Here is a 14264-nt window from a genome sequence, read left to right as displayed (position 1 = left end):
GTGCTGGGAACACTCGGCTCCCAGCACACATCGGGAGCCAATCGGCGGGCGCGGCGCGACTCGCGCATGCGCCATAGGGAACCGGGCAGTGAAGCCGCAGCGCTTCACTTCCTGGTTCCCTCAGCGTGGATGCCGGGGGGAGCAGCAGAGAGACGAGCGATCGCTCGTCCTCTGCTGCGATCGGCGCTGGACTCCAGGACAGGTAAGTGTCCTAATATTAAAAGTCAGCAGCTGCAGTATTTGTAGCTGCTGGCTTTTAATATTTTTTTCCCATGGCACATCCGCTTTAAAGAGTATGTAAACCCAACATTTCATATTCCTGATATGTGCCAGCTGTACCCTGTACTTGTATGAAAAAGCCTCCTGTCCTGGTGTTCCTGCCAGTCCCTTTGCTATCCTACTAAAAACTGATCACACCAAGCATGAGAGCACAGCACGGTTAGCTAGCTATGCTGGAAACTTGGACTGCTCTCCTCCAATGATCAGACTTGTCTTGACATCCATCCTCCCCGCACAGCCTTTCACTGGGAAGATCTCCTCGACCAACACAAATTTTATCTCACATGTCAGGAAAACTTCTCAGAAGTGACTCATGCTGATAATAGAGAAACGAAGCACCAGAGAGAAATGACACAGAGCTTTGCAGAGAGATAAGTAAACACTACAGATATATGTGCTTTGCTCAGATTCCATGACTGAGGTTTACAACCACTTTAAGCAAGTTTTACAAGTTTGCATTTATTTTTACGTGTAGCACTACCCCCGCAGGAGCTGCTGAGTATTTTTGGGTGGCACGTTACCTCTATCTTCTAGCTGTCCAGGGTGAAAGGAGAGTCTGATGAATGTCAATGTCAAGGCACTTCTTTTTCTAAGATTTATTTTCAGAACTTCAGTAGAAAATAAGTAAAAGGGGTGGAATGGTAGATAGGTTCAGGTGCATATTCACAAATAGCAAACAGACCTGCTTCCAGCAACCAGTTCTCATCGCCACTCTAGCCAGAGTGGGTATTGCTCACCCGGATGCCAGTGCCAGTCCTTCACAAATAAAACCGGGGATCTGGCAGGGTTAGGGATCTTCCTTTATCATCAAGGGTGGTGATAAAACATACTCTGTCATCCCTGCCAGGTCTCTGGATAACCACCCGATTGGAGTAAATGTGTCGGCCATAACTCCAGGATAGCCAACATCCTTCAAAACGGTGAGCCATGATGAAGGAAAAGTCCAGATTCCGGGAAGGCTTAGGCACTTTTAGATAGTCCCATATGGCTTCTTTGAACCATTTCTCACAATTTGCCTCGATCTCCTCCATGATTGATTCTGGCCCATAAGGAAACTCCCATTCATAAATTAAGAGCCACCCTTTTCATCAATACCCATTGAAAGCAGGCGAGTTTGGGCAGGGTGCGGGAATGTCCCAGTCCCGGCATCACACATGACTCCGGAGACCTTTTTAGAAGAGGTTTCAAAGCAGGAAGAGCTTCTCCAACAGAAACAATTCCGGCATCCACAACAACTTCTAAGTTCACACCCGGGGTTTCCGCCCGAGGCGGTGTCTCCCCAGAGTCCATAGAAGAACATTTCTCTGAGTGATAAGTGGAGGCAGGTCTATATCTTTTGTCCCACATTAGTTTAGGGAACTCTGGCTCGAACCAGTGGTCATCACCGGTATCTGACAAAGAGTCCAGATCAGAGTCCGGATACTCTCCGGTAGGTAAACATTTGCACACAATCTTTGTCACTTTATCCCCAGCCTGCTTACCAGTTCCTGTCGCGGACTTCACAAGGGCAACTTATTTCTCAGTCCGGTCCCGGTAGACGCTGGGGTAGGCCTTGACCACGGCAAGCCTTAACGTAGCCCACCTTCTTCCCGGCGGGTTTAGTAGGAATAACTGCAGTGCACACATTTTCAGGAACAACAGCTACTGGTGGCTCAGGAACACTTGCTATAGCGACATCATTGTTGGCGTCACTCACCGTAGCAGGCACGGCAGGCGTAGAATTGGAAGTAGGCCAAGGAGTAGCTTCCTCCAAAGTGACAGCGCCTGTGACCCAGTCCACCCGATAGGCGCGGGGCAATCCGGTAGGCTGATCCACTCCAAACAGGTACTCCCCACACTGGAAGCATCGGCCGAAGGGTCGAAGCTGGACTGCCAATCCTTTGCATTTTGGGCACGACATACCAAGCGCTTCCACGTTGCTTCTGGTATACAGCACAAAACGCCCCTGCCTGTATCCGTCAGTATTTCTCCAACCGGTGCGGAACTCACACTAGCTCCAGCCTGGAACATCATGGGCCTCGTTCCAATTGGTGGTGGCCAATACACCGACATGACTGCTCTGCGATCCTCACTCTCTGATCTAGCAAGTTCTTTCTGCGCCAGACACACTCACGTCTCACGCAGGAGGCGGGAACTCCTCCCCCTTCTGGTTCTTTTCTTGGCACGTCGCTCCACGTGCAGCCGACTTTCCAATTCTGTTGCTAGAGATAACAGCCAATCCCGGAACGAGCCCCCACGTGTAGCACTACCCCCGCAGGAGTTGTTGAGTAGTTTTGGGTGGCATGTTACCTCTATCTTCTCGCTGTCCAGGGTGAAAGGAGAGTCTGATGAATTTCAAAGTCCACACAAGGCACTTCTTTTTCTAAGATTTATTTGCAGAACTTCAGTAGAAAATAAGTAAAAGGGTTGGAATAGTAGATAGGTTCAGGTGCATATTCACAAATAGCAAACAGTCCTGCTTCCAGCAACCAGTTCTCATCGCCACTCTAGCCAGAGTGGGTATTGCTCACCCGGATAGGTCCCTCTCACTCGCCTAGCAGCCGGAATAAAGTACAATCTCTGCCACAGACCTTCCTTTATGAGAAGACACTTTTGGTACGGAATCCCCTGCCACAGGATTCAGCACCCAGATCCCTCCAGCTTAACTTCTGTAGAACTTAAACTGGACAGGTGTCCACTGTCAAACCTCTCAGTGTATGGTGCATCCTTCGATGAAGTTTACAGGCCTACTCCTAAGATACCAGCCTCTTGCATGGTCCTCTCCAGGATAGGTCCTCCCCTGGCTTCCTTCATAGAGTGGCTTCCTCCCACAGGATGGACAGCACAGGATCACCTCTTCAGAAAGCAGGCCCCAGTCTGACTACTGGGCCTACCATGCAAAGCCACTACCCCGGACCAACGTGGTCCCGGAGTCAAGATTTAGGACACACACCTCAGGCCAGGCGGGCCACGAGGCGCAAACAACAAACCCTGCACCAATGGCGTCTGTCCCTTAAGTACCCCTCCCCAGCATGCACAGCAGGGTGACCACTCCCACTGATTCGCTGCTGAGGGGGAAACCCAATGCACCTTGACCTTGCTGCTGCCACCCTTGGCCTGGAGTGGTAATGACACCCCCAGGCGAACAATAGTGGGAACTTCCAGCACAGCCATGGCTGGAACAGAGGCTAAATTTGCCATTAATCACATTAGTCTGATCCCAGATAACAGCTCAGACCCCACTAAATTTAAAGCAGCACCTGTTCAACAGGAGAAGGCCGCTACATACGTGTTTCCCAGGGAAAGAAAATGTGCATATTAAAATTCTTGTAAATGGCTGTAAGTGTTGAGTAAAATATTTTATTTTTCCATAAATACCTGCATTTAGATCCATGGTGTCATCACTAGGCTTCTCAATGCAATGCAGGCAGATCATGGTGGTGGTGGAAGTGGCCAGTGGGGGGCTGTGCAGAGATTTCCAGAAACATCACAGCCCCCTGCCTCAGTACTCCTCTGGAGAGCCCTTAGGCCTGATGTAAACAGTGAGCTGGCTTTTTGGCTTTTTTATGAACACAACAAAATGCCTAGATAAGCAGATCCATCTGAAGGAGTGGGCGTTCCCAAGCAGACTGCATTTGCATGCATGTAAGAAGGGAATGACTGGTGGTTTGTTACATCCTCCATGCTTTTCTCTCTTGTTGGGTGCCAAGCAAGGGTCACATGAGAGGTTTCCCCTCAAGGTGGATTCTTGGACTATGCCAGGCATTGGATGTGGTCACTAACCATTGCGTGGGGTAATACTTTGCCTGAGAGTGTTGTCACCAATGCCTGGGAACCAGGCAAGAGCTGCTGTCATGTGAAAAGTCAAGCATAAAGGCAGTCAGATAACTATTTGATGAGCCTTACATGTGCAGTACCCAAAATATGGAGTGCTCTGACAGAGAAGTCCATGTTGCAGGGTTCTTCTGGTGATTTGGCATTCCAGGCAGACCATAGATCCCAGCAAGTCTTTAGCATAGATTCCCCATGCGTTTCCCAAGTGTTCCCAGGAGCCTGCTTTGGATCTGGACCTCTGCCCATTTATAGAACATGGGAGGGAGGCTGGACCCCAGCGAATGCCCCTCAACATCCCTGGGAAATGCATTAAAAATATTAACCCCTTCCCCCTGAACTGGGCAGCCAGGTGCTAACTATACATACTGTAGGCTACCTGCTTACATGCAGACAACACTAGGGTGTGATGCGGTGCCTCAATGGTTGAAAGAGCTGTAATCCAATCAATTAAGGAGCATGACCACAGATAGATGATGCAGGACATCTTCCAACCAGAAAATGAGATGGGCTCTATCTGACTTGTGTCAGCTTCTAATTCACTCTTTGAGAAGCTAACAGTGTAGAGTGAAATCTGAGTAAGCAACTTCAGTATAGCAGAGGAACCTATACAACTGTGCAATGAAGGTAAGGCTGGTGTTTATCTTTAGATGACAGTCCAATAAGCTATAATGGCACAGATCTCATAATTTTGTCTGCAGTTTGAAAAATTGCAGTGGAAATATTCATGAACAAATGTATTAAATCTACTGAATATTGCAGAGATTAAAACAGTCAGACCAAGTGGCTTAAAGTAAACGTGTGCAGGGGACGGTAACATGGTCATTTTAATGCAGATTCTCCTACCCCTATCTGCTTACAATATCACTGCAGTGGCGGCTGGTGCTCAAAATTCTGAAAAAAAAACCACATCAATTGCAGCCACTGTACCAAACGTAGCCACTGTGCCCATCAAACGCTCCCACTGTGCCCATCAAACGCTCCCACTGTGCCCCATGTGCTGCCACTGTGCCCCATTGTGCTGCCACTGTGCCCCAAACGGCGTCCAATCACAGCGCCTGTCGCTTCAGCCAATCAGGTGACGGGTAACACAGACCCGATGCACCCGATTGGCTGAGAGGCGCTTCAATGTTGGGAAAGCTTATTCCTTTGCTTTCCTAACATACAGCTGAGTGAGAAGCGAATGCACAGCTTTGCGCCCGCTTCTCACTTTTTTTGAACGCCTATTAGAGTCTATGGCTCTAATAAGGTGCATCCAAAATACACCCCCACCGTTGTAATTCAGGTGCCAGTGACCGAAAAGAGGCCGGGGACCTGAATAGGTGGTGTCAGCCACGACCATAGATAGATTCATGCAATGCATGAATCTATCTATGGTAATTAGAGAGTGACAGGAAAGGCGGGGCGGTGCTCCTGCGCCCTTTATGGATGCACCACCGCTGTGTCACTGTTTTGGAAAAGTAAGAAACTCCTACCTGGGAAGGTGGAGCACTTAGCTACACTCTAGATCAATATGAAGTTTACACAGTGATTCTTTTTTTTGTCCCTGTAGTTTGAACAGAAAGTTGGGGGAGCAAAGGGAACGTATAGATAATTAGCACATAGGCTAATGAACCTGTTGCTTAGCTCTGTATAAGCAAAGCACAGGTTCACTTTAAATGCATGAGTTAAATAAATCCAACATTTAGGAGAATATTACAATGACAGCTTTCTCTAGACTAGCAGTAGATATTGTCAAGTTGATACTGACAATAATAGATGGTGGCAGACAAGCTATAATTTCAGTAAGAAAGGATATACAACTTTCTAAAAAATATATATATTTCTTGTTTATCACCAGAGCTTCAAGTGACATAGGCTCCTCTTTCCCTGATCTTCTGGTGAGCCATAAATATAATAACTCTATCATGAACACATCTGACTGAAACAGCAAACATAGCAGCATGAGTTCAGACAGTAATGCATCACTGAAATGTCCCTCATCTATCAATTCAGGGAAGATATGACTCCTGCCACAGGAAAATAAAGAGAAAACGCAGGAAATGATCACTACTCACTTTTCTGGTTGTTTGTCTCCAATTTCTTTAATCTTCTCCTGCATGGACAAAGCATCATTAATATTATTATTATTATTATTATTATTATCATCATCATCAATCTTACTATTACGTCTTAGTGAAAAAAGCATGTTCATTTGAAGATGTCTACCTTATTAAAAAAATACCATTATGCAAAGGAGATGTTGGTGTGGGTAAACATCAAGAGTAGACCTAAACTGTAGACTAATTATAAGACGCAATCCCACCACCCCCAACTTTCTATAACCTAATCTAGTACTAAGACTGCCAACCCCCAACTGTTCCATAACCTTAACTAGAAAGACTGCTAAATTGGATTGGCAGTGCTCATTGTTTGATAGATATGGCTTCAGAGTGACATCATCAGATGTAAACTCTTATGCCGCGTACACACGATCATTTTTCTGCATGAAAAAAACATTGTTTTTCAAAAACGTCATTTAAAATGATCGTGTGTGGGCTACACATCATTTTTCAGGTTCTGAAAAACAAAAACAAAAAAATTCGAACATGCTGCATTTTTTAACGTCGTTTTAAACAATGTCGTTTTTTGGGTTGTAAAAAAATGATCGTGTGTGGGCTAAAACGACGTAAAAAACACGCGCATGCTCAGAAGAAAGTTATGAGACAGGAGCGCTCGTTCTGGTAAAACTACTGTTCATAATGGAGTAAAAGCACATTCATCACGCTGTAACAGACAGAAAAGCGCGAATCGTCTTTTACTAACACGGAATCAGCTAAAGCAGCCCAAAGGTGAATGGAACTTCCCCTTTATAGTGCCATCGTACGTGTCGTACGTCACCGCGCTTTGCTAAATTATTTTTTAAAAACGATGGTGTGTAGGCAACGTAGTTTTAATGATGACGTTGGGAAAACTTTGTTTTTTGGACATGCTGAAAAACGCAATTTTTTTCATGCTGAAAAATGATTGTGTGTACGCTGCATCAAGCCTCGTACACACGACCGGTTTTCCCGTCTGGAAAACTGGCATGAGAGCTTTTGGCCAGGAAAACCGGCCGTGTGTATGCTCCATCGCAGTTTTCCCGACAGGAAAACTGCCGTAAAAAAAGACATGTCTTTATGGACCTTGCGAGGTTGTTTTTTTACAGGGGTTAGGCTTGGCCCCTTAGTTCCAGTGAAGGGAACGATTAAGGTGACAGCATACCTAGGCATTTTGGACAATTTTATGCTCTTAAGTTTGGGGGATAGCCCCTTTCCAATTTCAACATAAAAGTCCCAGAAGCAAAGTATGGATGATGCACTGTTGTAGCTTCAGCAAGGTACTACCGCGCAGAGACATATCCTGACGAATACCCGTAGAGATACAACTAAAATAAGGAAGCCAGAGGAGGAGTGAGTGTCCTTAAAGCAAGGGTCTCCATACTTTTCAAGCAAAGGGCCAGTTTACAGTCTTTCAGACTTCAGGGGGGCCAGATAGGGTAAGAAAATGCCCCAGGGCCGAGCATCAGTGAGAATAAACATGGCCCCAGTGTTGGTGCGCAGTAGGAGGAGGAATAGTGCTCCATCATTGCTATTAGCCTAAGAAATAGTGCCCAATTGTTGTAGCCATTGGGAGAAATAGTGCCTCATATCATTGAGAGCAATACTGCCCCAAGGGCCGGATGAAGGCTAGCAAAGGGCCACATCTGGTCCTTGGGCCGCAGTTTGAAGACCCCTGCCTTAAAGGATAGCATAACAGACAGGGAAAATTCACAAAAAGATAAAGAATAAGGGATCAGAACCAGAATTTTCTTATTGTTTGGTTTTATGAGGGAATTTTGACATGTGTGTACCTTTAGTAATAATGACTCTGGGATGGTTGGTTCCTTAGGTGTACCTACTAAGTCCCTTCTCATAAAACAATAGCCGTTACTGTTAGTGTAAACACATTTACCTAATTTTTCTAAAATACATTTATTTTACAGGAACACACCAATATACAGTTTATGTCCCGTTAAAAGGGAAATACAACCAAACAACTGTACAAATACCGTATTTATCGGTGTATAACACTCACTTTTTCCCCCTGAAAATTTTCAGGGGGCAAATCGCGGATGCGTGTTATACACCGATAGTGTACCTTGGAAGGTAAGAATGGGAACGAACACAGCCAGAATTCAGGAGCCGTCATCTCCTGTTTGGCTCTCACTCGGCTCTCACGTCACACACACAGTCCTGCCTCTGCCACTGGCATTGGACCAGTGTTCTGTGTATCACAGGAGCTGGTCCAATGCAGATGGCGGAGGGGGACTGTGTGTGTGTGCTTTGGACCAGTGTTCTGTTTATCAGCTGGTCCAATGCCAACGTTGGAGGCAGGACTGTGTGTGTCTGCCAGTGCCGAGTGAGAGCTGAACAGGAGATGACGGCTCTGTGATTTCATGCTCTGTCCAGACTGCATTGATGGTAAGGTTGCATTGAGGCTAAAAAGGGGCATTGATAAGGCTGCAAGATGAGATGGGCATTGATAAGGCGACATTGATAAGGCTGCATGATGAGATGGACATTGATAAGGCTGCATGATGAGATGGGCATTGATAAGGCCACATTGATTAGGCTGCATTGGTGAGATGTGCTGCAGATGGGCATTGATCAGGCTGCAGATGGGCACTGACCCTTATTTTAATTCAAAGTTTAGTTAAAAAAGTTTTTTTTCCTGAAACTTCCCTCTTAAAATGTAGGTGCTTGTTATACGCCTGTGCGTGTTATACGCCGATAAAAATACGGTAGTTGAAATATTTCCAAAATAATTTGACCCTTTTCAATGGCTTTTACAGTACAAACCTGCATCCTGGATGTGCCATTAATGGCTGTATGACATAAGGAGGGTAGAAAAAATATTTAAAGAATCTGCAATTGTACACCTCTGCATCTGGTAACTACCAACGCTCTCTACATACTTTAAACCCTGTTAGGTAGCTATGCATCACCCTTCTGTTTATAAAGCTGTCACTCCTAGTGCAAGCGTAGCTACATATGTTAGCTGGAATGTGACAGGATTTGGGGAATTACAGCAGTTGAATGACAAAATAATTTAATTAACAAATACATAAAAAATAAATAAAACATAATTTGTATATGTGTATCACATGACTTCCACACAGGTACAGACAGGACTAAATCTGTACATTTAAATTAGTAAAAAATAAGACCTCTTTGACAATGGGGCGTTTTTCAGGCACTTTAGCGTTAAAAAAAAGTGCCCGTAAAGTGCCTGAAAGAAGCTGCATCTGCAATCCCAATGTGAAAGCCCGAGTGCTTTCACACTAAAGCGCCTGAAAAAAGCCCCATGGGGAAATGGGTCTTAGCGTTAAAGAAAGCACCTGTAAAGCGCATGAAAGAAGCCTAATCTGCAATCCCAATGTGAAAGCCCGATTGCGCCGGCAGAACGCCAAAAAAATTCCTGCAAGCAGCTTCTTTGCAGCGCTTTAGGAGCGTCGAATACATCACTCCTAAAGCACCCCTTCCCATTGAGGCGCTTTTTTTTAACGCCAAAGCGATTGAAAAATGCCCCAGTGTGAAAGGGGTCTTAGCAGAGCTTTACCAGCGTTTTTCGGGCGCTGGCAGTGTGAAAGGGCTCTGAAAGCACTCAGGCTTTAACAATGGGATTGCAGATGAGGCTTCTTTCAGGCGCTTTACAGGCACTTTTTTTTAACGCCAAAGCGCTTGAAAAATGCCCCAGTGTGAAAGAGGTCTATAGGTATCTTTACAACAAGCAACCAATCAAATAATTTCTTTATTTTTTAACTTGCACTATAAAAGCTCAATAATGTGCCTGTTTGCTTTTACCAGTACCCTTCGTTCATTCTGCAGAGAATCACTTTTTTTTTTCTTAATCATTGAAACAAGTAAAAATAAATACAATCCTAGAGAATTCCACAAAATACGAGAAAATAAATATTGCAAACAAAAGAAATGGAAATGACCTTACCCAGACAACTTCCTTAATCATGGTGGCAATCTTCATTAACAGTTTAGGAAAGTGTCCAGGATCCAGGGCTTTTGTTGAGTGCTCAATACAGAGGCTGAAGAGATAGGCAGGGGACAGTTTGAATTCAGTGCTTGGGTTGCCGTTTTTCTCAATAATCTCTTTTAATACAGCATCCTCTTCCTGTGAGCGGTATTGTAGCACCAAATCCTTGCTCTCTATATAAGCTTGGACAGCCTCTTGTCGCTCCTGGAGTGATCTCCCACACATTTGACATGAAAAGGCCCCACTCAGGCCAGGAGAGGACCAGGACTGAGGAAGCCAGGCAGGTCTGGACTGTGGCACTCTAGGGTCCTTGTACATAAAGAGAAAATGCTCTCCAAGCCCCAGTAAATCACCAGTGTGGAGTTCAGCTTCTCTCTGAAGTACTGCCCCATTATGAGTAACAAGGGCTCCCCGGTAAGGTCTTACACGGACTAGGTTCTTTTGAGATGAGGAATCTAACCTCCATACACAACAGTGACGGTGCAGTATATCTGGAGCTGACAGGAAAGTATCAACGTAAGGTCCTTTGTCCCTTGAAGCTTTTTCTGCTCTTCCAAACAGATGTTTCTTTCGGGTCATCACATAAATAACAAAGTCCTGATACAAAAACACAAATTGAGAATGTTTTATCCAAATTAAGCTACGTCAGTTAAATTCAGATACATTTTAAGAGTTTGATTTTCTATTGCATTAAACATAAAAGCCACATACACTGTTGAAAATGTATTCGTTCAACAAAAATTGTCACTGCGGTCAAAAGCAAACCTCTATTTGACCCACTCGTGACTAGAAAAATTAACATACCTTCTTGGAACCTTTTTTTTCTATGAAATGTTGTTTGAAATCCTACCCATTTACAGCATGGCCAGCTATATTTTTCTTTACTTACTTTAGGCTCAATTTACAAAGGACAAATTATATATATATAATTTATATTTACATATATTTTATACATTTATATTTTTTAAGTGACAGTTATTTTCAGTCCAACAACATTGAAAGTTACAGTCACACAAGTGCCTTGGACTGGTGTTAAAGCTTTGTGAATTAGGTAGCTTTGTGAATTTAGCTACTATGTCAGCCTGATAATTTACGTCAAGTGTCAGGAACAACTGCTGCCTCCGAACTGCTTCACCTCACACACTACACATTCTGAGAATGGGAGATGGGAGATGAGAGGTCAGGCAGCTGACAGATCGGCAACTCTGCCAGACTTTAAACCTCTGATGCTCTTATTACTTAAGATTCTTCAGTCTCTGGATTTCCATCCTAACAGGTCCTTTTGTATGGCAGTGAAATGAAGAGAGTAAAGTCTGAAAATCAACCTGATAAATCTTAGACAAGTAAACCGATGACCAGGTAGCAGCCTTCCAAATCTGGGAAACAGTTGCCTGATGAAGAGCCCGAGATGAACTTACTGACCTATTAGAGTGCAATTTGATGGGAAAGCTTGGAACCTTATCCCTAAGCCCATTAGCTTGAATAATGAGCTGTCTGTCCCAAACATGGTTCTTCCAGAATGACATAAAGAAAGTCAGTCAGTCAAAGTGGATGTAGCTGAATACGCCTCACAGGGGTATAGGCAGGGAGTAAGGCAACCTTGTAAGTGGGATTTGAAAGAGGGTTATTCCTGATAGGAACCAGGTTGATATCCCATGGAGTGAGAGTTGGACATACAGGTTGAACTACATGAACCACACCCTGTAAAAATGCCTTCACCAAAGCATAAGGGCCAAATATTGCTAGAGCCAAGATTCGACACTAGATAATACTCAAGGTGGTGATCCAAACTAGATTGAAGAAAGGTCAGGATGTGTCCCTCTTTTCAAGTGAGGTAGTCCTCCACCTTTTGAAGATAGGTTTCCTAGCCTTTAGAAGAATAAAAATAACCAGATCATGTAGGCCCCTATCCTTCAGAATCTGCACTTCAACAGCTAAGCCATCATAGCCAGTAACCTTAAAGCAGGGTGGTAAACCAATTTCTGAGACAGAAAATCTGGATGATCTGGAATAGCAGATGGGGTCTGATGAGTATCATATCCATCTGGGTGCAATGAGAATCACCAGGATGCCCTCCACCTCAATCATGCATGAGTGCTGCCGGAACTGGAGAGCTACAGTTCATTGAGGGAACAGTGAATGCCAACATGTACTGTGAAATACTGAAGCAGAGCATGATCCCCTCCCTTCAGAGACTGGGCCCGCAGGACAGTATTTCGACATGATAATGGCTCCAAACACATCTCCAAGACGACCACTACCTTGCTAAAAAAGCTGAGAGTAAAGGTGATGGACTGGCAAAGCATGTACCCAGACCTAAACCCTATTGAGCATCTGTGGGGCATCCTCAAAATGGAAGATGGAGGAGCGCAAGGTCTCTAACATTCACCAGCTTCATGATGTCGTCATGAAGAAGTGGAAGAGAGCTCTAGTGGCAACCTATGAAGCTCTGGTGAACTCCATGCCCAAGCGGGTTAAGGTAGTGCTGGAAAATAATGGTGGCCACACAAAATATTGACACTTTTGTTGCCAGTGGTTTAGACATTAATGGCTGTGTGTGGAGTTATTTGGAGGGGACAGCAAATTGACTCTGTTATACAAGCCATACACTCACTACTTTACATTGTAGCAAAGTTTAATTTCTTCAGTGCTGTCACATGAAAAGATAGAATACAATTTTTACAAAAATGTGAGGGGTGTACTCACTTTTGTGAGAAACTGTATGTACATTTACAGTGATGGAAAAAAAAAATCGATCCCTTGCTGATTTTGTACGATTTCCCACTGAGAAAGAAATGATCAGTGATATTAATAGTAGGTTTATTTTAACAGTGAGAGACAGAATAACAACAAAAATATCCAGAAAAAAGCATTTAAAAAAAGGTTATAAATTGATTTGCATTTTAATGAGTGAAATAAGTATTTGATCCCCTATCAGTCAGCAAGATTTCTGTCTCCCAGGTGTTTATACAGGTAAGGGAGTGCTCCTAATCTTAGCTTGTTACCCATATAAAAGACACTGTCCACAGAAGCAATCAATCAATTAAATGGTAATCTCTCCACCATGGCCAAGACCAAGGATGTCAGGGACAACATTGAAGACCTACACAAGGCTGGAATGGGCTACAAGACCATCACCAAGCAGCTTGGTGAGAGGGTGACAACAGTTGGCACGATTATTCCCAAATGGAGGAAACACAAAATAGCTGTCAATCTCCCTCGGTCAAGGGGCTCCATGCAAGATCTCACCTTGTGGAGTTTCAATGATCATGAGAATGGTGAGGAATCAGCCCAGAACTACATGGGAGAATCTTGTCATTGATCTCAAGGCAGCTGAGAATATAGTCACCAAGAAAAAACAATTGGTAACACACTACACCATAAAGGACTGAAATCCTGCAGGGCCCGCAAGGAACCCCTGCTCAAGAAAGAACATGTACAGGCCCGTCTGAAGTTTGCTAATGAACATCTGAATGATTCAGAGGAGAACTGGGTGAAAGTGTTGTGGTCAGATGAGACCAAAATCGAGCTCTTTGGCATCAACTCAACTTGCCGTGTTTGGAGGAGGAGGAATGCTGCCTATGACCCCAAGAGTATCAAACATTATGAAACATTATGCTTTGGGGGTGTTTTTCTGCTAAGGGGACAGGACAACATCACTACATGAAATGGACAGGCCATGTACCGTCAAATCTTGGTTGAGAACCTCCTTCCCTTAGCCAGGGCATTGAAAATGGGTTGTGGATGGTGTGAAGGACTTTTTACCTATATGCTTCAGGTTAATCCTCCCTGCTTGTTTAAGGCTGTTGATGGTATTTACCCTTCTGCAGCCAGTCCTGTTTCAAATGTTAATTGCTCTAGCCCTGTGTTTACTTGTTACTGGTTTACTGTGATTAGACAAGTGGCTCATGTTAATTATGCTGATTGCTTCATTGTGGTAATTATCTCTCTATATGCGGAGCCGAACCGGCTAGATACTGATTAGTTCAAAGAAATATCCGTATTTCAAAGGATCTGTATTGAAGACCCCCCACTGTGTAAGGGGGGCGGAGATTTGTCATTGTAACAGTTGTAACCACATATAAGCTCTGTTTTTTTACCATTAAAAGTCTGTGTTGTTCTAGCAG

At 44.3% G+C, this 14264-nt stretch overlaps 1 protein-coding gene across 3 annotated transcripts in view; it reads right to left on the bottom strand.

Annotated features, from left to right (window-relative positions):
- RASIP1 (Ras interacting protein 1) overlaps positions 1 to 14264 on the bottom strand; it is a 98012-nt gene that overhangs the window by 36936 nt on the left and 46812 nt on the right. For all 3 annotated transcript variants that reach the window (XM_040325633.1, XM_040325634.1, XM_040325635.1), the window contains exons 5-6: positions 10096 to 10734; positions 6147 to 6184 (exon numbers count right to left, since the gene is read on the bottom strand). In XM_040325633.1, coding sequence (XP_040181567.1) covers positions 6147 to 6184; positions 10096 to 10734 — 677 coding nt within the window. The remainder of the gene's footprint in view (positions 1 to 6146; positions 6185 to 10095; positions 10735 to 14264) is intronic.

Source organism: Rana temporaria, chromosome 10 (genome assembly GCF_905171775.1).
Source record: "Rana temporaria chromosome 10, aRanTem1.1, whole genome shotgun sequence".
Lineage (NCBI taxonomy): Eukaryota > Metazoa > Chordata > Amphibia > Anura > Ranidae > Rana > Rana temporaria.
Note: the sequence above shows the minus strand (reverse complement) of the source record. Positions and strands in the feature narration are given on the sequence as shown.